Source organism: Notothenia rossii (assembly GCF_949606895.1).
Source record: "Notothenia rossii genome assembly, chromosome: 2".
NCBI lineage: Eukaryota > Metazoa > Chordata > Actinopteri > Perciformes > Nototheniidae > Notothenia > Notothenia rossii.
In genome coordinates, this window is record NC_136904.1 from 7103301 (window position 1) to 7127138 (window position 23838).

Sequence of the window (23838 nt, forward strand, 5' to 3'; positions counted from 1 at the left end):
GCAGGTATAAAGCCAGGCAAACGTCACGTCAGCCATTTAAACAAAAAACAAATGCAATACATTTGAAAGGTAAGAGAAGATTTAAACCATCCTTATAAAAGCACAACACTGTATAATTGTTTCATTTGTGATCAGCTTATGTATAAGGTAAGGTATGTTTATGACATGCAGAAAGAGCATGAGCAGCATGTATTTACGACATGGCAGTACAATGTCGGAGCCAGGACATTTTCAGTGTGGTGGCCAGGATAGAACCAGTGATCATTTTGGGGTGGTATTGGAATCACTATTATATGAACATAAAAATACATCTCACTAGAAAATAAGGGGTTATTTAAGGCACCTACAACACACCTCTACATTATTTGGGATTAAGTGGTGGAATAGATCAAATAATATTCAGTATATCTAACTATTTTTTTCGTATTCCCGCAGGCGAAGTATCAACGAAGCTTACATTATACAAATGTAGTGCAATATACAGACTGTTTAGCTTATGGTGACCAGCAGCACAATGAGCTCATTCTCTCAGTGTATCATCAGGAATACAGAGACACACACACATCATTTAAATAAGAGTTTTTAAATTAAATGATAGGTTAAAAGTTAACATCTTAAAGTAAATAACAATAAACAATAGCCCATAACCCTGTAAGGCCCCCGGTTGTAATTTTACAACATTACTTTAAAGGTAGGGTAAGTTTGAGAAACCAGCTCGAGATCGCTAGAATTTGAAAATACACGACCGGAGAAAATCTGCCACTTCCTTACAGAGCCCCTCGTCCAACACATGACCAATGAGGGCACGAGATAAGTTTGTGCACAGATGGAAGGCTGACAGGCAGGTAGGCCATCCAGTTATTTTAGCCGGGCCGGCTCAGATGATTGGTCGTACTTTTTACAGCACTACGACTTCCACAGATGACATTTTTGTATGGATTTTTTATCAAAGCACTTAAAATATTCATTGCTATCGGGATGTTAAGAGCATTCCATGGAATGTCCTATTTGAGTGGCCGTATGGAGTTGTCCAATATGGCGGACCATCTCGCACATGCACAGTGCGGATCGGATTTTATTTTTGTATTTATACTTTCGTTTATTTATTTCCATATTTATTTATTGATCCTTGTATTTATTTATTTATTCATTCCTGTATTTATGCATTTATATATTCTGTACTCATGTCATGTTCTATCCTCCATACCTGTGTGCTCGTTGTGGGCATAAAGGTACACATTCAATCCAAATCACATCACAAAAAGACCAATAGTTGGATGTTCATTGTAGTTCAAACACAGTAGTGGTCCAGAGATATATGCATTGGTATATCATGCAGGAGGGGGAGGAACATCTTTTGTCTTTTTTTAATTATTATTGTTAATTTATTTTTTACTTTTTATTACACTTATACTTCACACTGACATGATAAATACATTTGAAGACAGCACAAAACAGTAGCACATTGAAATACGTGTGCAAAGAACACAATACAATTATTAATATAATGATTTCTGTTTTTTTCCCCGAGACTTTTATATGACTTTTGTAATGTTATAACTACATATTACAAACATGCTTTTGTTCATTTATTATAACCTTCATTATAAATATATTTGATCGTTTAGAAGAATGGAAAAACTTTTCCTAAATCAGTATTACTGTGGGGGAATCATCTGAAGCAATTGGGAGTCAGGACTCAAAGAGACACAATGGAGAGCTGGAGCTTTGATGGCAAACACTGACGGTTTATTTGGAGCTTCGGCCGGAGAATTCACAAGACATGTCAAGGGCCACGAGTTGACCACACGGTTGAGATGCCACAATCAATTCTGAAGAACTCTACCCCAGACCCATCCATTTAGCTAGTTCAGAGAGAATAATCAGCATTGTGCATAACAAGATAGAATCATAACACCTCTATCAGCTGATGCCAACAGGCACGAAGAGGGAGGCAAAACACTGAGAGCACAGCAGCCAAGGTTGCAGGTGCCTGGGCTCAGTCAGGACAGTTTAAACTGACAAACTGGGTCAAAGATATGGGCCTTGGAAAATATTTCCCCAACAATTACAATATTTTTTTTTTTTCAAACTTTATTGGAATATTGCATGCATTACACTCTTTTTATACATTCAATTAGTGCAAAAAGATTGTTAGGAGAACATCGGTTGTCTTTTGCTATGCTGATGTTAAATCTGGAAAATTGTCACCTCTTTTTCTAACAAAGTGACGCCCATGACTAGTAGTGCCAATGACTAGACGTAATGACGTTTATTATGGCTTTTCATTACCAATTAGTAATAAGATGTTTCGTTATATTAGTTAAACAAAATTGTACTACATTACAATTTAATTTAAAACGTTTTTTTAAATGTCTCTGCTTTTATTCTGAAGGCACGACTGGCACACAGGAAGTTATTATGTTGCTGGCAGAAAGCATCATTAATGTATTTATATTAATACTTCCGATTACATCCTTCAAAATAAAAGCACAATCGGCGGACACCGAACTGAGAATGCATTCGATGAGAGATTCCAAATCCTAAACATTTAATCACATGTTAATTGTACGATTATAAAATATAAATTATTTAATAATCATTCATTTTTGCTGTGAATATTTTTGATCTGAAATCGCAAAGAATGCATAGGAAAACTTCCGGTATTGTTCTGCCTTTACGTAAACTTGACGCAGCTGCTCGATGTCATTTACGTACATTACGTAACATAAGCCCATCACGGACCAAGGAAGTGCACGCCGGTGCTTGTAGTAGAGTTTTAAAAACGTGATATTCAACTCACATTTACCTCTTTTTCTACTCAGCGTATGATCAGGTTGGTACCAACAGTAAACACGTGAATTGATTTAGTTTATAATACAACATGGGTTTATATTTAAATTACTGTACGAGCATGTAGCACACTTAAGCTAGTTTGTAGAACAGTTTGAGGCATGGCATCTTGAATAACCCCTTATTGAAAATAGATGTGGCAGGTAACGTTTATGCATTCAGTTTATTACATAACATGCACAATTATCCAAGTATTGTCCATTGACCCAGCCTGTAGACTGCAGGTTAAGTAACGTCAACTTTGCAGCTTTTATTTTGTTGTTTCTTTGTTTGTAACTGTATTATATTTTACTTTAACCATGTTGTTTTTATATGTTCTTTCTAAACATATAAGTATACTTTGTTGTTATTCAATTGTGCATAATCCAAACTGTTTTAAACACACAGATTCTTCCTCCTGCAATGACAAATGTACGAACAGACACGTTTTTGATAACTGGGGGATGTGGCTATTTTGGTTATCGGTAAGAACTACTTTCTTTATTAAAAAAAAAAGTTCGCATTCACTGTCAGTAAACAAAGTAATGGTTTCAGTGTCTCTGTGCTGTTACACTGCTTTACCACAACAAGGTGGCGCTATTGCATCAGTTATTATTTTTTAGATTTAATCTAATGTTACAGACCTGTGGTTGGTTTAACAAGTAGAGATGCATGCAATTTCTTCTTATTTATGACATATTTTGTGCACTTGTGATTTTAAATATGGACTTATTGTGCATAGATAAGTTCATATTAAATAATGTGTTTCCCCCTGCAGCCTGGCATGCTCCCTGCATAAAAAAGGAGCCAAAATCATCCTGTTCGACACAATCTCTCCAAAGCAAGAGCTGCCAGAGGACATTGTGTTTGTTCAAGGAGATATTCGTGAGTATGCACAAGTTGAGAAGGCCATGGCTGGTGCAGACTGTGTATTCCACCTGGCCTCCTATGGCATGTCTGGCAGGGAGCAGCTGAACCGGCACCTGATCGAGGCTGTGAACGTTCAGGGCACACAGAACGTCCTGCAGGCCTGCATTGAGCACGGAGTGTCCCGGCTCGTTTACACCAGCACCTTTAACGTGGTGTTCGGAGGCCAAGTGATAGAGAACGGGGATGAAAGCCTCCCTTATCTTCCCCTGCACCTCCACCCCGACCACTACTCCAGAACCAAGTCTATGGCGGAGATGGCAGTGCTGAAAGCTAACGGCACAGCTCTGAAGGAAGGTGCCGGGGTGCTGAGAAGCTGTGCTCTGCGTCCTGCAGGGATCTACGGGCCGGGCGAGCAGAGGCACCTGCCCAGGGTAGTTGGCTACATAGAGAAGGGGATCTTCAGGTTTGTGTACGGAGATCCTACGAGTTTGGTGGAGTTTGTGCATGTGGACAACCTGGTGTCTGCACATGAGCTCGCAGCAGAGGCTCTGACCTCAGAGAAGCAGCACCGATCTTCTGGCCAGGCCTACTTTATCTCAGATGGCAAGCCCGTCAACAACTTTGAGTTCTTCAGACCTCTAGTTGAGGGTTTAGGGTATCCTTTCCCCAAACTGCGCCTTCCCGTCTCTCTCATCTACTTTGTGGCCTTCCTCACAGAGATGATTCACCTCCTCATCGGGCCCGTCTATAACTTCCAGCCCCTGTTGACACGTACAGAGGTGTATAAGACCGGCGTGACACATTACTTCAGCATGGCCAAAGCCAAGGAGGAGCTCGGTTATGAGCCCCAGGAGTACAACCTGGATGAGGTGGTGCGATGGTTCAGAAGCAGAGGCCATGGGAAGAAATCTCAAAGCTCCGTCTTCGGTCGATTCATACTGGACTTCCTGATTTGTGCTGCCCTTGTTGCTGTGGCTCTGTCTTTTCTTCCATTTGTTGGCAGTTGATAAGCAGCTAAACAAAAAAAATCAGGCGTCTTAAGATCCATGGACACTTTTGATTATATAATCAGTCGGTACATGGCAGGTGTTTCAGACTTAAACACCTTTTTATACAGCCAACAAATGTGAACATAAGTAAATGGTCTCTGTACCTTAAAGTCTTAATTTAACATCCTATATGGCTGTTGTTAGAAATACTACCTCTTTTTACCATAAGCTTCGAAATAATACAAACATGTTTTTGATGCTGCTTTTGTGGAGCTGTAATAAATAAAATACAAAAGAATGTTCTGAAAACTATACCTGCATTCATGGTGGTTTTTAAATGTTATGTAAACAGGTAAGCTGTGTTTTAGGATCCTGATATATATATATATATATATATATATATATATATCACAGGAATAATTGACCAAATACAAAGTTAAATATGACCTCTATTTGTTATCATGGACAAACATTTCTTTCCACAGCTTTTTATGTAGTTTCCTTTTGTGAATGATCCTTGCTCTTTGCAATCAGTTTAGTTCTACTCAAAGTTGAATACATTTGTATGCAGCCCATTACAAACAGAGAATAATCCTTTGCTATATGTCCTTTGTGTTATTTGTTTTGTTGCAGACATCTTAATATTCTTTAAAAACCTATACCTATACATTTTCGCACATTCCTGCACAGCTCTACTACTTTTTATCATAGTTTTTATACCATTTTAAATCAAATGTTGTCTTTGTGTTTTTGCATGCACATTCTACACCAAAGCATCTTCCCAAACCTACTTTGCAATACAAATTATTCTGATTTAGCTTTGATAATTACACATTATATTCATCTGGATCTTATGCACTCGAGTTAGGGTGATTTGAGAATCTTTATATCATTGCACTTCAAAAAATGTGGATAAACTTGATATATATAGCCTTTCCCTCCTTATTACAAAGTCCCTGCAGCTTATTCCTGGTGTAAAAGGAGTCGGACCAGGTGAGGCGTGCTTTGAGCGGTATTTGAGTCTGCCTGGGATGAATGCAGACGTCCCCTTCTCTCTAAACTATTCTCTTTTCAGAGCCGGCAGCCCCTTGCTGAGTTGGTCGCAATCATTGTTTCTCTGCAGCATTAACCACATTCCAGAGAGGCGCAGCGCATCCTGTCTTCATCCCCGCATTCCTTTTACGCAAACGAGTCCCCTGTGTAAAACGCTGTTTTATTTAGATTTCCGCACGCTTACTGGGCTCAGACTTACATACAACGGATATTTAAGGCGTATCCGATTATCCTGGCTACTTTGATTTGAGGCAAAGGGATCGTAAGCGAAACTAGAGGAAAAACCAACAAGGGGAAATTCCTCCGCGCAGCGCGCCATTGACTGTAAAGACCTTTCAACTTAACAAAAACTGAAGTTGACAAACGTATCCCTGTCGGCTGAAAACTGTGAGAAAGAGTTTGTTTCTTCGGCGAAGGGGGCAAAGCACAGGAAGACGATGCGGCACACGGTGGAGGTTTTTAGACTGCGTTGGAGGTTTATTTCTTTGTAAATGAGCGACGGCTGTACCGCGGCGTTTTGTTTTGATTTCCATGTGAAATGCAATTAGTGCTCCGCGGTGCTCGCTAGTCTGCGGAGCGGAGCACACTCTCAACTTGTTTCTCACAACATGGAGCACTACCAGGAGGATCTGGGACTCCGGGCCAGCAAACTGATGGAGGATCTTTCCCTGTATGATGCGTATAAAGATGGGATGTATGCGAGAAGAGACTTGGTGATTAACCCTGATTTAGACTTTTCTGCTCCGGCGGTAGCAGAGCATAAAAGTAAGCCAATGAATGGCACCTCTGTGTTGCACCAGCAGCATCACACCGTGGAGAATTTCACGACTGGGAATAAAGTGTACACGGCGGCTCCGGTGCGCCCGGTCAACTGCAGCCGGACCGTGCCGGTGGATTTCTGTGCCCCGCAGAGAGACGCAGGTTACGCAGACGAGGGCTGCTGCACCAAATCCGAAGTGGCTCTGCCGTGCTACACCGGGGCTTCAGAGAGGCACCGGAGGTACTCTCTGGAGGTGCAGGGCCACAGGTACAGCACCGGGTCCACCTTCGACGGCGTGCCTCTCAACAAACCGGCTGCAGTGCCCGCCAACAGGTGCAACAGCGTCTGCATCACCAGCAGCCACGACGGGAGATACAACCCCACCAGCCCCCGGTCCAGCCTAGCATCGTCCCTGTCCTCCCAGGAGCAGAGCAAGCATGCGAGCCCGAGGTCGAGCCTCAGCAGCCCGCGCACTAGTCTGGTGGTGCCGGGCCAGGACAGGTACATCAGCCCCAGGTCGAGTTTAGTGCACTGTGAGGGTGTGCAAAGCCCCAGATCCAGCTATGCAAGCACCGCCAGCGACACCAGCAAACACTCCAGCCCGCGGGCCAGCCTCAACAGCTGCGACTGCTGCAGCAAACCCAGCAGCAACAGAACCAGTGGCATCAGCATGGGCTACGACCAGAGGCACGCGAGCCCCCGGTCCAGCACGGCCAGCCAGTACTCCTTCACCACCAGCCCCCGGTCCAGCTACTCGGACTCACGGTACGGGCCCTCTGGCAACCATGACCTGGAGGGGGCGATTCTACACGGAGCCCCTCTGGCCAGCCCTCGGTCGAGCATCTGCAGCCAGGTATTTAACTTTAAATTTACATGTTGTTCTTGTTTATCTGATTCTGTTTTACATGCAAATAGAGTCCTACATTTACTTGGTCACGTGCGGTGCAACAATTTATTTGACATGTATATTTTTCACTTCTGCATTACCTGCACATTGGTCTTGCAACTTTATTTATATTTCATTTCTACTCAGTTTCTTCCTTGCACTATTTGTATTGTTGTTGTTTTTTAAAGTATGAATTTGTACATTCTGCCCTTGCTTATCTGACTCTATTTTGACATGTACATAGACCACATTGAATCTGCAACGTTCAGATTCAGAATACATATAATGGAAACTTGTCTTAGGCACTGGCAATAACATAAAACAACACTCACACAGTACAACTTACAATAAATGCACACAAAAAGGGAGATTGCATATCAAAATGACTCAGTTGCAGTCTTAATAGAAGTACAGAGGGCTTTGTTCTTCTGCTGGTTACATTAAAATATCCGTTGTATTAAAAACAAATTCAGAACGGTGGCAGGTGGCTTTATGTCCTGAGTAGGATCCTTGAGGCTTGGAAAGTGGGCTGAAGTTCTCTGCTACATTTAGCTTATTGTATTTTATTTGACATGATATATTGTATATATTTCACTTCTCCTGCTCTACTTGCACATGGGTCTTGCAACGTGATCTTGCACATTTAATTTCTTCTCAGTTTCTTCTTGCACTATTTATAAGTTATGTCTTTGATATATTGATGTTCTATTGTTGGAGAAGCGTGGGACATTGCCATAACTACAGTGTAGTTACAGTTCATATGTCAATAAAGCCTTTGAATCTTTGATAGGATGGGAGTGCCAGACCCGGGACTTCTGCAAACTGCGTGGTGAGCCCCCGGTCCAGCATCTCCAGCCACAGCTCCAGGAGCTCCCGTAGCTCCAGGGGGTCTATGAGCACCTACCCAGACCTGCAGCTGCCCTCCCCCAGGTCCTCCATGCTGGGCAGCGGTCTGCACGAGGACACGCTGCTGCAGGAGTATGGAGACTCCAACGGGATCCAGAACCGGATCCACCTGCAGGGGCTCTCTGCGGTGCCGGAGCCCCAGCAGCAGGCCCCCCAGCAGGCAGGGACAGTGGAGATGATCGCGGGGTCTCCGTCATCGTTTTGTTACGGAGTGGCAACAAAGACAGCTTCCAGCCAGAGGTTTAAGATGCCCTACCAGGTGACCCCCAGCAGAGAGAGCGGACCCAGCCAGGCGGAGCGGAGGCTGGAGGCCCTCACCCTGGAGCTGGAGAAGGAGTTAGAGATGCACATGAAAAAGGAATATTTTGGTAGGTATTTTGATTTTCTTTGGTCAAAACTTGCAAGTGGATATGATTGGAAGATGCAAACACACAGCTGTGTTGTTGGGAAATCAAAAACTAAAGGGATTTTCACATGAATTATCTTGATAACATCCTTATCAAAACTGTAATTTGTGCAGAAAGTGTCCCTTAGATCACATGAGAGTTAAGAGTAGTACGGAGCATTGTACATATTGAATACGGTTTTGCATCAACTAAGAGGTGATTTATGGAAATGGGTGTCTAAGTAGTCATTTGACTGAGATTCTAAGTTGCTTTTATTATCAACTGTTGCACCGGATTGATGTCAAAGAACTCCTTTGCTCCACATTAGTCATACCAATGTGTTTCGCTCAGCCTCAAAGTCTCTCCTCAGATGCTCTGACTCCTTCTTCTCCTCTGTTCCTGCACACGCACATGTATACCTGTCAGACCCGTGCATTGTTGCTTTGAAAGGAAACCCTCCTGCTGATTTTGGTCTTGTAGAGCAGGTTTACAAATCCCAAACAAGGTCCCAAAATTAGGTTTCCAGGTGATAAGAGCACGTTTAATTCCACTGAATGGGAAGAATGCTCCTTGGCAACAATTGAGGATTGTACTAGTAGCGTGAGACACTACCTTTGTTTGTTTCATAGCCAAGGTGACTGGAATTAGAATACAAATAGTCTAGTTTCTCTGTGCAGGAAGAAAGAGCTTGGTTTGTCCTCTTGTCTGTTTGCAACCTGCTAATGCAACGTTACTGCTAACGGGTCCCTCTGTGGCTGATGAGAGCGGCATTACGGGGGCAAACACTCATTTATATCTTGGCAAAGCTATCCTTTGCACCTCTCTGAAAGGACCTTCTGTTCTGCAGGACACCCTTGGGTCATTCACAGCAGTGTGGTGCACATTTGTTGTAAATGTGTTTATCCTCCGGAGGCTGCAGGACAGATTGTGGTCAGTGATTTGGTTTTTCTTTTGGACTTAGAATTGAGCATTGTGGTGCATTTCACTGTGAGATATATGTGGTTGGCCAGCAGCATGAAAGGCCTGCGGAGGAAGTCGCTGTCCCACCTTTTGAATTAGCAGACAGACAAATGGCTGCAGCCTGGGGAACAGTGGCTTGTTTTACAGCCAGTGCACTTGCTCAGAGTCAGACAGCTGTTGATTTGTTCCAGAAGAGCAGGTGAGAGCGGGAGGAAGAAACGAGGAAGAAGAAGCCGGGGGGATGAGCGGGGAGATAATGGAGAAAGCATAAAGGAGGGAGATAGAGAAGAATGTAGTCAGACGCTCCTCAGTCCCAATAGAGACAGCTCTGTTTCCGTAGCGACAGTGGAGAAATTGACTGCCAGGCTTCTTTTTTTTATTTTTCTTGCCGTTTTTTTTTTGTCGCACTCTGCCCGGGACGGCCCTTGTGTGGCCCTTGTGTTTGTTGTGGTGCAGACGGAGCTGTGAATCAACAGCTGGCCCGATACAGGCCTGCAATTGAGGGGAGGCCCACCCCTAAATCCCCATCCTCCCCTCCCTCTCCCCCCCTCTTCTTCTCTCTCTCCCCCGCGTCTTCTCTCCCCCCACGAAGCCCTTCATTAACCAGCCAGTGGGGAGTCGGGCAGCACCAGACACTTGGCACACGATCTTGGCTGGCGGGCCAGACATAGTTGGTGGGGGTCAAGTCTGATCACCTGCCCAGAATTATAATGGCAGTAGTCACACACACACACACACACACACACACACACACACACACACACACACACACTCACACTCACACTCACACTCTCTCACACACACACACATACACACACATGCTGACTGGTGGACAACAGCACCCCACTGTACACACTGTGGACATGCACAAAATGCAGTGGGTATATAGGTCTAAGCCATTTGTAGAAAATCAGATATTATGATCTTTCTGACCAAATACTTTATCGATGTTTCAACGATATTGTTGGGTTGACTATTGGTGCTTTTATTTAATATTTCCACGATAGGATTTTGGTAAATTCTGATCAGTACAGTGGATTTAATGACTTGGCGATTAAAGACGATTGATAGAAATATAAAAATGACATAATGTAGTCTTTGAAATCGGGGGAAAACAACACTCATACTGTTTTAGATATTCAAACTCAATATCTTGTCTCATATCACAATATCATATCATATTTATGTATTACCCAGCCCTAGATGTATACTTTTTTTATATCCTACTTTCAAGCCTACTGGTTCGTCAAATGGTCTCAAATTATAGCGAAGACCCCTCACCTGAGAAAATGCCTGATCAGAATCAGAAACAGAAACAGGTTTATTGCCAGGTACGTTCACACATACGAGGAATTTGACTTGATGTCATGGTGCAGACATAAAATATTAAACAAGTAATCTAATACAAAAGAAAAAATCTTTTAGGACACCGTAATAAAATAAAGTTAAATAGCAATAAAATAAAGCAGTAATTTACATGGAAATAGAATGCTATGAATGTTGTTATGAAACAAGAAATATGTGCAGTAAGCAGTATGAACATTAATGTAATGCATATAGAGACTACGTTGTGGCTGAGGTAAAGTGTCAGTGGGGGGGCGGGCCTTGTTTAAGAGGCCGGTAGCGGAGGGGAAGAATCTGTTCAGGTGGTGAGAGGTTCTGGTCCTGATGGAGCGCAGCCTCCTGCCAGGGGGAGGGGGAGGGGGGTGAACAGTTTGTGTCCAGGGTGGGAGGGGTCGGCCTCTATCTTCCCTGCCCGCCTCAGGGGTCTGGAGGCATGCTATTAATGCTAAGAGTTTAGGAACATATTGATACCCTTAAGTATTGCAGTGTTTTGTGATATAGCAATTCTCAAAAACGCTGTAACATGTTAATGAGTGGCAGACAGTGACTCAGATTGCTCAACAATGTATGAGATATTTGTTATTTGATTATTAGTTGCTCTGATAGTTGTTAGAAAATTGTGAAAAATACCAATCAATGTTCCCCAATAGGACGTCCTCAAATCTCTTGTTTTGTCCACGATGTAAAGATATTCAGTTTAAGAGTTAAGCAACCAGAACATATTCAGTTAAGAAGCCGAAATCAGAGGATTATTTTTACTACATTTCCCTAAAAATTACTGATTCAAATTGATTTTGAAAATAGTGCCCCATTAATTTAATTGCTGACAACTAATTGATTTAATCTGGAACTCTAATATGGGATGCTGCATTATGGGAAGTTAATCATGGTTTTAGTTCAAGATCTGCGCCTTTTCAAACAGCCTCTTCCACAAACACACACAGCTGTCCTTTGTTACTAGGTCCCATTTGTCTTTTATTATTAATATGTTTCAGAGTTGTTTATTGTGACTTAACAGGATTAGTCTCATCTAGAAAGATTTGTAAATTGTGTGATTATTATCAATGTTTTCTCATCTTTATTATAAACACATGCATTTCCAAACATTTGGTCTACCTATGCTGTAAATGTATTATCTCTTGAATTTACACACGGCATCTATTGCACGTCTGTCCGTCCTGGGAGAGGGATCCCTCCTCTGTTGCTCTCCCTGAGGTTTCTCACATGTTCCCCTTTAAACTGTGGGGTTTCTCTGGAAGTGTTTCCTTGTACGACGTGAGGGTCTAAGGACAGAGGGTCTAAGGACAGAGGGTCTAAGGACAGAGGGTGTCGTATTGTCATACTGATATTCTGTACAAACTGTGAAGTCCACTGAGACAAATGTAACATCTGTGATATTGGGCTATATAAATAAACATTGATTGATCTAAACGTCACATATTAACCACATGCTTTGCCACAATTATATAAGAAAATCAGAGAGGCTTTCTTTGCACAATCTTCCACATAGCATTTTTTGAAATATAGACTCATACTTTACTCATCGTGTGTCTTTATTTCATCATCAGTCATGTTTAAAACCCTTCTTATAAGCATTATAACATACACACATTGATCCTAACAGCAGTGTTTGTCTGGAAGGTGCAGGGATGTATGGGCTGGAGTGAAGCGGGTTTATGTGTACCCTCAGTGAATGCACGTCCTGTCCTTGCCACATGGACATGTTGTGAAATAGGCACATGAGGGATTGAGCATCCTGTTTTTAAATGACAGCCTGTCCCCACTGTCCTGTAACATGAGAGCCACTCCATCACTCGCACTGAAGACAACTCAGGATTGTTAGCATTTATGTGGAAATCAAACCAAATTACATGTTGTTTTTATATTAGTCGTGTTTTTCTCTAGTTGAAGTGGTTTTTTGTTGACAATTGAAACCGCCACATTCCTAAAAACACACAGAATCATTTTAAAGATCTGCCAATCAAAGGGAATAAAGTAGTGAAGATAAATCCTTATTGCCTTCTTAACCCTCCCGTTGTCTTCGGGTCAAATCTGACTGATTTACTACTTTCATCAATCATAACTTCTTTGTTTGACATTCGATTGCATTAAGGCTTTATGATATCCTTCACAGAAGACATTTGAACATATACAATGGCCGATCACCACTTTCATTGAATTTTGGATGATTTAGTCAACTTTGTCACACACGCGCGTGCACACACACACACACACACACACACACACACACACACACACACACACACACACACACACACACACACACACACACACACACACACACACACACACACACACACACACACACACACACACACACACACACACACACACACACACACACACCATCATCGGCAGTCGAGTTTGACTGTCCTCCTTCTTGGTCCTTGTGGGTCTTCAGATCAATGGAGGGGATAATATTCCAAGATGAAAGCTGGAAATTAACAAGAATAAAAATCTGTATTTTCTGCCATTATAATCGAATATATTCATGAAAGAAAAGTGGTACTTTACCAAGAAAAAAACTCTCGATTTTACAAAAAAAGTATGTTATTCTCTGGGATTATAAAGGCGTAAATTCACAAGCGAAATATAGATATCTTCTGAAATGAACGTGGTAATTAAGGAGAAATAACTCACAAATGTAAAAGCAAAAAACAGAAACGTTCTCTCAGAAATGTTGTTTGATTTATTTTGCACTCACATCAACATATTGTGATTTCTGTTTACTGAGATATAAACTCCACTGTCAATGTTTGTTATTGTTTTAGCCCATTAGCCAAAACCTCTCTAATAGTAAGAGTCCGTTTCTTGGCTTTCAGACAGAAGTGTAGTGTTAGTGTAACAGGCGCTCGATGACAATGCACACAGTGGTGAATAACACTCACATCACACACTGTAATCTGAGTGAGCGTTAGTCACAAAAAGACTACATTTCACTCCACCCACATGCATTTACCGGAAACATTCATAGTCTCTGGAGTACTATTACTATTCATCTACAGAAGCTCGGCCACTTCATCCATTGTTGTCATTGTAAATAAGCAGAGAAGGAAGTATGCTGTGCTTAAACAGTAACAGATATTGATCAAATATCTTGTATAAACACAGAGGAATGAGTCTTTATCGTGGGTTCATTGCATTTAATACTGCCATCAAACTAAAGAGGTAGCATTTACAAATACAAGCCAATCACATGTAAATAAACCAGATGGTATGGATAGTTTGAAGTTGGGTTATGTGTACTTTGCATTTGTAGTCAGTGTATTACCTGCAGAATATGGTGGTCAGTACACCAAAAGTAAGAGGTTGTGGACTCCAGACTCTATTGACAAAAACAGCCTTCACCTTACAGAACATGAGCGCTTCTGGTATTGCTTTCTTAATCGGTTCATGTGTTCGTGTTATTGTGTGACTTTTGTTCTTTAAAAGGTTAATTCAGATTCAAGAAAGTCACACAATAACACGATCTTACCAACAAATCAAAGCAACGTTAGACCAACAACTCCTGCCTTAAAGCTCCCATGTCATGGCCATTTCTACTGATCATAATTCCATTGTTGAGGTCTACTAGAATAGATTTATATTGTGCGATTTTCCAAACTCACATTGGTTTCTCATACAGCATCTCTGTATAGTATGTGTATTCACTCTCTGTCCTAAACGGCTTGTTGGAGCTCCTGCCCCCCCCCCTCTCCCTGTGAGCCCAGTGGCCGTCTGCGAGACAGCAAAGCACAGCGGAAACCAGCCCGAACACGCAAACACACCCGCAGCCTGGCTGGGAGTTTGTGTGTGTGCCCCGGCTGAGTTCCGCGGTGTCTCGCCGACCCCACACCAGTGAGCCAGCTCACAGTGTCCCGCTCCTCGCAGCAGCGAGCCTCGCAACGTCCCACCGAGTGTGTGTGTGTGGGTGTGTGTGTGTGTGTTTGTGTGTGAGGAAGCCCGCGGATTGGTCCAAACGTAACGGCTCTGCGGACGTTACGTTATGTCACTATACCCGAAAGACGTCACTATACCCAAGAAATAAACAATGGAAAAAGAGAAATCCCCAACGAGGCGTTCTGGGGCAGCATAGACAGGTCTTCTCTGTGTTAGAGTTTTACTCTCTACAGGGTGTACTTTAAGGGGTTGTGACTCTGCAGACCGTTTACATGCAGAACACACAAGGGGACGGGTGATAACCAGAAAAGCATGACATGGGACCTTTTAATATTAACATAAAATGACTGTTTTTGTAAATGGAGTTTGGTGGCTTTGAGTAGTTTAGCTTCCACACCCACACTACTGTCTGTTTCCCCAAAACACACTGACTATGGATCGTGCCTCATTCAACTGCACTTCAAACAACCCCACCTTTAAGAGTGGAGGATTTAATGATGTGAGATAAGGAACATTTGGTCATTACAGCAGCAGAGAGTGATCATCAAAGTAAAGGGCAAACATAATTACACTGGAAGAGAAGAAGTGGAAAAGGCAGAAATAAAACAATGATATCATATGAAGCGGCTTCAAGACGTTTGAATGAAAAACTTTTTATACTTTGAATAAACATGTTGTTTTGTGTGCTAAAAAGGGCACCATTTGAATGCTTAGCCACGGTTTGAAAGCCATTGAAGGAAGCGCGCTTGGACTAAAAAAAGTGACGGACACGCCATGGGAATGTTCAATGCTTTTTGTTTGCATTAATGATATTGGAATACAAACATGTATCCATATAGCTGTACACCCCTTGTGTTCATCATCATGGACTTTTATTTTGGAGAATTGTTCAACCAATTGAAGTGTATTCATTCACTTCTTATCTTTAGAGTGCACGAGTGAAAGAAACGCCAATATTTGACTTCCGTTTTATTTATTTGTGCAAACACTTGAGATTGAAAAGGAAATAACCTTTGCAAGTTTCTCCGTACCCTTGGCCTTTATCTGTCACATGCTGCTCTGTAGCTGCTATAAAAGGGAAGGTATTGCTTCAGATAGCCAGGAAGTTCTACCATTACGTCACAGAAAGGCCTTGCTCCGAATCCTTCCTGAAATGTGTATTTAGTCAAAGTCTACTTTATTGTCGATCTTTCAGTTTGTGTGTACAGACGGAGAGATCCAAATGCCGTCTCCCACAATCACGAATACAAAAACAAATAAGTATGTAAATATGTATATACCTATATACACATTAAGACCTAAATAAAAGCACAACAATCAATATATACAAAAATATCAATCACTTCAATATCTTTGAGAATGAACACTGGTGCAAGACTGTCCATTTATTGAAGGGAGGAGTGAGTGTAATGATGTCTCTATGGCAGAGGTGGGAAGTAGATTTACTCAAGTACTTAAGTACCATTTTGAGATACTTGTACTTTACTTGAGTATTTAAATGTTATGCTACTTTGCTACTTCTACTCCACTACATGTATTTAATCCCTTTAGTTACTTCACAGATGTGGATGAATGATGGTAAATCTAATCAAGTGTTAAATCAGACTTTAGTTCCACCTGGAGTAAATCCACCAGCTACCCTGCAGTATACAAAGTCATTCAAACTAGCTTCACCTTTACCAGCTTTGAGAACACTTTCATGATCAATCATTATAAAACATATCATATCTAATATTCTGAAATGGACCAATCTGCACAATGACTACTTTTACTGTCGCTACTTTCACTATATTTTGATGAGAACACTTTTCTACTTTTACTTGAGGAACATTTTGAATGCAGGACTTTTACTGTAACAGAGTATTCCTACACTCTGGTACTTCTACTTTTACTCAAGTACAAGACCTGAGTACTTCTACTTTTACTCTAGTACAAGATCTGTGTGCTTCTACTTTTACTCAAGTACAAGACCTGAGTACTTCTACTTCTACTCAAGTACAAGACCTGAGTACTTCTACTTTTACTCAAGTACAAGATCTGAGTACTTCTACTTTTACTCAAGTACAAGATCTGAGTACTTCTACTTTTACTCAAGTACAAGACCTGAGTACTTCTACTTTTACTCAAGTACAAGACCTGAGTACTTCTACTTTTACTCAAGCACAAGATCTGAGTACTTCTCCCACCTCTGCTCTATGGGAGGGAGAGGGGGGGGGGGGGGTCTTGTGTCCTGTAGGCACCCTGACCCTGGACTCACCCCCCCCCCCCCGCCCCCCCCCCCCCCCCCCCAGCTTTGACCCTGCTCTCCCCGAGGAATGTGACCCCAGCGGAGGTCGTCTTGCTCGTGAGAGTTTGGAGATCGTTAGTCTGCTGCTGCGAATACAAATAGTTTGAAGCCACTGTTTCTGTCCCCCCCCCCCCCCCTCCCCCCCCCCCCCCCCCCAAGACTATCTCATTTCTTCACTAAAGGTCATATTACTCGTTGTGTACCTGTGGCTGCTGTCTGGGCATTTCCTCCCTCAATCTAGATCTCAATCTGTATTTATTTCTACAGCACATTTAAAACATCCCCAGTTGACCAAAGTGCTGTACAGTTTTTAGCTGAGATTTGGGTTGGTCTGTGGTCAAGTTGTCTGAGGAGGACATTACGTTCTACAATAACACACACGCTATTTAAAGGACAAGGAAGTCAGTTTTCTCAGTTAGGAGGAAACAAAGGTTTGAACCCAAGTTGGAGCAGTTGTGGTTATTTTACTTAAAATGTCGTAACATATTCTTTGTTATCTTTTGTCGTTTTGTCTCAGAGTGGTATTGAAGTGCTCAGTTACAAAACGTATCCCAGTTAGTTAGCAGTACAGATGCAAAGATTGGTCATTTAATCAATAAAATAATCACCAACTATTTCGATCAACGTTCTTAATCATACGTTTTAATGCAGAATTGTCAGAAATGCGGTTTTCCGACACTCAAATATGGAGATTTCCTGTTTTTCTATGTTTTAAATTCAATTGATGTCTATTTTAATTGCGATTGATTGTCATGTTTTATGCAGAAATGAAAGAAAATGCTATTTCAGTCTCTGAAATATGGAGATTTTAAATTAAAGTGAATATATTTGGGTTTTTGACAGACAGAACGAGATGTTTAAAGACATCACCTTGGATTAGGGATGCTCGATTATGGCAAAAATCACAATCTCGATTATTTGGGTGAATGATTGATATCACGATTATTAAAAACGATTATCCATTTACTTTGAAAACATCCATTTATTGAAAAAAAAATGTGAACAGTATGTTTTTAACAGTTGATTACCCTGAACTTTAAATATAATTGAACTGAAAAACCAATACAAAATTATTATTTGTATTAATTAATAAAAAATAAATAAAATAAAATAAATAATCGTTTTATTTCGATTATGTTTTCATAATTGTTGCAAGCCAAAATCGTAATTGCGATTTAAAATACGATTAATTGAGCAGCCCGATCTTGGATTATAAAGAAAGTGGGATGGAAATGTTCACTTTTCTGACATTTTATAGACCAAATAACTTATTAATTAATCTTGAAAGTAATCTGCAGATCAATCCATAATGAAAATACTTAATTGGCTGAGACTTTAAGTGATGGGTGCAAACTGACTAATAGCTATTAAGGCTTTTTTTCTTAACTTTAACTTTGATTATTTCTGTTGGAGGAATACTTAACATTCAAATGAGTGTTTTCAGTAGCCTAACTTTAGGCAACTACTGAAAATGTTTCTCCAGTGATGCGCTGACAGTTTGGACTCAAAACGTTTGTTAACTGAACATATAGGTGAAGATTAGGGACAATGACACCCTTCTCATCTGGAAAGAAATCATAAATAAGAGAGTCAAGTTATACAATTTGAGCATGCTGTTAAAAATGCCATTATTCAATAAAAATGTCTCGGCAATAATCGAAATACCCCGAAAAGCTTAATCAAGTTTCTCGCTCTTGTGTTGATTGGATTGTTCAGCAGCACATTCGATCACCCTCAGCATGCTCAATCCATTCCCTGCCAACGAGGAGAAGAACAGGACTTTGTTTCTGGTCTGTCCTCCCTCTCTCTCCTCTCTCACCCACTGCATGTCCTTTCGGAGCATTTTGACATTTCCCTCAGCTCTCCTGTAGAAGTTAGCCTTCAAAACGGCATGATGAAATCCTTGGAAATGACAGAAGTTTAGGCTAGACTTATGAAACTGGAATATAAAATCATTTAAATAAGTTTGACTGCAAAGGCAACGGAGGACGAACTACAGGAGTGATGACATTTAAAGCGGGTTAATTATTTCTACTTCCTTTTATTGACTGTTGCATAATTACAGGAATGCACACATGGTTTGGCAGAGTCACTTTTTTATCAGTTTCAAAGCAATGCTCCAACTAAGCTGGCATCATGTCCAGAAATAATTATATGCTTATGGTGCCACACACAGTAGATATGATCAGTGCTCAAAGCTATCTTTTGGAAGAGAAAACGATTGCATTGGGTTTTTTCAGAGTCAAATGCACATTTTTGTAGTTTTTTACAAGTTACATTTAAAGATAACGTTACATAAATACCAAAAATAAACAAAAACAAAGCAATCCTTTTAAAATTATTTTATTATTAAGTAGGCAAAAGAGGGTATGATGTGTTGTAGGAGAGGTTGTGATATGATTTTTTTTTGCAAATCTCCTTATAACAAAGTGTTTTTTTTCTTTCCACACGGGTTTGCGTTTATTTGACTGTTTCTCTCAGGATTAACAGCAGTGACTAACGGAGTGTGTTCCTCTGACAGGCATCTGTGTGAAATGTGGGAAAGGAGTGTATGGAGCCAGTCAGGCCTGCCAGGCGATGGGGAACCTGTATCACACTAACTGCTTCACCTGCTGCTCCTGTGGTGAGTACTACTCTCTATCAGGGGAAATCTATATTGGTTCACTTCGATGTATCGGGTGTGTGAGCTTAGTCTTAATCAGGAGCTTTCCTCATAAGGAAACATTTAGCTTCTATCCGTGTTCGTTGGGGTTCAGCCTTTGAAAACAAAAAAATGTCTTCGCTCAACACAACAGTTTGAAGTATTTTCACCCTCTGTCTGAAACCAGAGCCCAGTCTGCTCTGATTCGTTAGCTGGCCGGCTCTGTTGTGATTGGTCAACCGCTTAGAGATGTCCCCGCCCCCTTAGCCTATCATTACATTACATGTCACTTGTTAGACTTACATATTCAATACTATGGGCAATCCCCACAGGAGCAATTTGGGGTGAAGTGTCTCAGGGACACAACGACATGCAGTGGGGTTTGAACCTGTGACCCCCTGATCCCAACACCAACCCACTGCACCACACGCCTCCTATCACGTACAATGTGTTGGAGCGCTAGCCAATAGAAGCGGGAGTGTTACATAGTGATGTCATTATGTTATGGAAGTAAACAAAGGAGTCAAAGGGAGGAGTTTCAGGAAGGCCAGGGGGGGGGGGGGGGTGGGAGAGAAACTCCCTCTGGAGGAAAAACAGGGATTTTTAGCCTCTGCAGACCATTTACATGCACTAACACCTATAGCACACAATAGAGGGAAAACCTAAAAAGCGTTATAGGGCCTCTTTAAGAGTTGTTTTTCCTGTAAGTGGAGCTTCAGTGAAGCCTCATGCCCGTCTCATCCGCGCCACTTTGGGCCCTTTTTCTCTGGTTCTGGCCTGGGGGAAAAAGATGCCATTAATGTTATTGTCTCCTTCAAAGCGTGCTTATTAAAGCGGGGGAAACATCCATCAGTGAGCAGCTCATACTATTGAAATGCTGAAGAAAATCAGAGCGTTGATTAGAAGCTAATCGGTTGGTCTAAAGCCAAACCAAGTGTCTTTTTATTGCTCTTCAGGTGGTGAGAGACTGTGTGATTTAAAATCCGTCAGTGTGCTGCATTTTAAAACACAAGCGTTTGGAAGCTTCTCACATCTTTAAAACGCAGCGTTGCCACTTTCTGTCTCTCTGCTGGTTTCTGTATTTCTTTCTTTCATACAGTCCATGCTGTAAAATCATCATTAGTATCACCAGCCTGCTGTCAGAGGCGGTGTTACAGCATAATCAGGAATACAAACATCTGCTTGAAAACAAATCCTCTGCACAAGCTCATCATGAAATAAAAAGCTGACATTATTTGGTCTTTGAGACTGTAATTAAATCTGCGCTCGAGCTCACAACATAGAGAGTGTGTGTGTGTGTGTGTGTGTGTGTGTGTGTGTGTGTGTGTGTGTGTGTGTGTGTGTGTGTGTGTGTGTGTGTGTGTGTGTGTGTGTGTGTGTGTGTGTGTGTGTGTGTGTGTGTGTGTGTGTGTGTGTGTGTGTGTGTGTGTGTGTGTGTGTGTGTGTGTGTGTGTGTGTGTGTGTCGCCCCTGTCACCTGACTCCGACCCTCCTCTCCTGTTTCCCGGGGAAACAAGAGGAAGATGTCGGGAGAGAGCTTTTTAGCCAGGTTTCTCCCATTCATACGTGAACTGAACGGGGATACTGATCCCCCCTCCGGCTCTGGAAGAACTGCCTATAATTTACATGTAACCAAAGACGCATACTTTCCGATTTATTGTGTGTCTGAAGAAAGAGGGGCCAGATGCTGAGGGTCCTGTTGCTGCAGTGTGTGGCGTTGGGAAAGGGGCCTCTGATGTGGTTAACTTTTAATATTCATGATTATGTTGGAGGGTTTGTTTAAGAGCCATTAGCTGCTCTCAGAAAAAGCTTTTTTGTGGAAATAAAGCAGAAATGCAGCTTTCAAACTAACTAATGTGATAAAGCCTTATTATTTAGGTTTATATAAGAGGTATTAGCTACTCCGAATTATATTGAGAGTATACTATTTAAGTTTAAAGTGAAGGATAACGCATCTTTCAAACAAGCGTATTAGTAAGAAAATCTCATTACTACCTCTGAAGACAACAAATACATTGAGTTACAGTAAATACATTTTTACTTAAGTAAACGACCATTAAAATGTATCTTAAGTATAAATTGGCTACATTTACTTAAAGTATTACGTTAAAAGTACGCAATGCAATTTTTATTTTCAAGTCTAGGAATCTCAAAGACCCTCTCTCGATGAACCAATTGATTAGTTCTATAATCATTCAGTGTTTAGTTAACTGTTTGCTAATCTAGTTGAGTAATGTTGTGAGGTAAGAAGTACTTTATTTCTCTATGGATCGTAGTAGAATGGAAGTATAAAGTGGTATGAAAAATAAATTCCTAAGCAAAGTAAAAGTACCTCAAAATTAAAGTAGAGTAAATGTACTTTGTCACATTCAACCACTGAGTTATATCAACATCTGAAAACCAAAATATGTACGTTACAATAGGTAGTTTAACAATACTGATATCAATCAATGCTGAAACTAGATTATTGAGTGTAATACAATCGAAGTCAGTGTTGCTCAGGTGAACAGTTGAATTATTGTCCAGGTTTTTATTGGCAATCGCAAAACAGCAAAGTGTGACTTTATTGCTGTTGGACGGAAACCACAGTCGGCTCCTGGGAGGAACATTGTCACATTTATTGGGTAAATCACGTCCAGGATGAGTCTGTTGATCGCTTCAGCGGCCTCTCCAGATTATTTATTGGAAACGTAAACTCGGTGATGTATCATTTGACCTCATGTGAATGTTTTCCTTCAAGCAGTGCCTCTGAGAAGTCTCGTTTCAAAGTGGCTGCTCTTGTCATAACACAACCCAGTGATTTATCAGGAGCTGCGTTCTTCTGTGGCTGTTTGGTTTTTTGGGGGGTTTTTTTCTGGACGAGGGTCCTCTGGAGCTCCGGAGCGAGGCAGAGTTTGCTGAGACGTTGCTCGCTGGTAGCCTTGGGCTTTGTTTAACCATGCATAATTGAGCCCTCCTCTTGGCTTACTCCCATGGTTGCACCCTTTTTTCATGAAATGGCCAAGAATGCAAACTACCCCCCTCCACTTCAGAAGCCTTCCCTGGAGGACCTCAATCAGACAGTCAGTGTACCAGACCTGCTTATCAGAGGGCACACACACACACACACACACACACACACACACACACACACACACACACACACACACACACACACACACACACACTCTCACTCTCTCTAGTGTGAGCTCGAGAGCAGATTTAATTACAGTCTAAAAGACGAAATAATGTCAGCTTTTTATTTATTTCTGGCACGATGAGCTTGTGTAGAGGATTTATTTTTAAAGCAGACGCAGATGATTGTATTCCTGATTATACTGTAACACCGCCTCTGACAGCAGGCTGGTTATTTATACTAATGATGATTTTACAGCATGGACTGTATAAAAGAAAGAAATACAGAAACCAGCAGAGAGACAGAAAGTGGGAACGCATGATCAAAAGCATTTTCCCCTCTGTTTTGAAGATAAGATGTGACATGCATCCAAACGCTTGTGTGTTTAAAATGGACACACACACACACACACACACACACACACACACACACACACACACACACACACACGGACATGGCTTTTAGATTCTAGGGTGAATTCAGTTTGGATTATGTAAGAGTCATCAGCTACACTGAGACAACAGCTTTAATGAAAATGAAGCGACAACAGATTTTTAAACTCAATTTATTTTCACTGAAGACTAAAAATACTCTGACATTACTTCCATGGAGGGGTTGATAACTGTGCTGGAGGAAGTATTCAGAGCTTTCACTTCAGAAGAAGTATTTAGTTGTACCACACAAGTTTGCATTGAAAGTGTGAATTCAGTAACTATACACAGGTGGACATGATTTGGGAACCAAGGATGAATTCAGGCTGTGTTTTCCTTTTTGAGAATAGCATTAATTATAAGTGTTCTTTTGCACACCGCACTCATACTAATGTATAACAGTATACTTTTATAAATGCATTTAAAAGAGCTTTGTGTTCCTCTCGCAGTTTTAATCATAGGAGGAGGAGTTCCCGACT

At 41.3% G+C, this 23838-nt stretch overlaps 2 protein-coding genes across 2 annotated transcripts in view; both read left to right on the forward strand.

Annotated features, from left to right (window-relative positions):
* The first annotated feature begins 505 nt into the window (after positions 1-505).
* On the forward strand, positions 506-5003 carry sdr42e1 (short chain dehydrogenase/reductase family 42E, member 1). The gene is made up of 3 exons (XM_079664630.1): positions 506-2836; positions 3241-3317; positions 3611-5003. The coding sequence occupies exons 2-3, from the start codon at positions 3256-3258 to the stop codon at positions 4707-4709; spliced, it is 1161 nt and encodes a 386-aa protein (XP_079520756.1). The 5' UTR covers positions 506-2836; positions 3241-3255; the 3' UTR covers positions 4710-5003.
* Positions 5004-5715: 712 nt separating this feature from the next.
* wtip (WT1 interacting protein) overlaps positions 5716-23838 on the forward strand; it is a 38893-nt gene continuing 20770 nt past the window's right edge. Inside the window, exons 1-3 of the mRNA XM_079663775.1 lie at positions 5716-7357; positions 8181-8664; positions 19695-19796. Coding sequence (XP_079519901.1) covers positions 6353-7357; positions 8181-8664; positions 19695-19796 — 1591 coding nt within the window. The 5' untranslated portion in view covers positions 5716-6352. The remainder of the gene's footprint in view (positions 7358-8180; positions 8665-19694; positions 19797-23838) is intronic.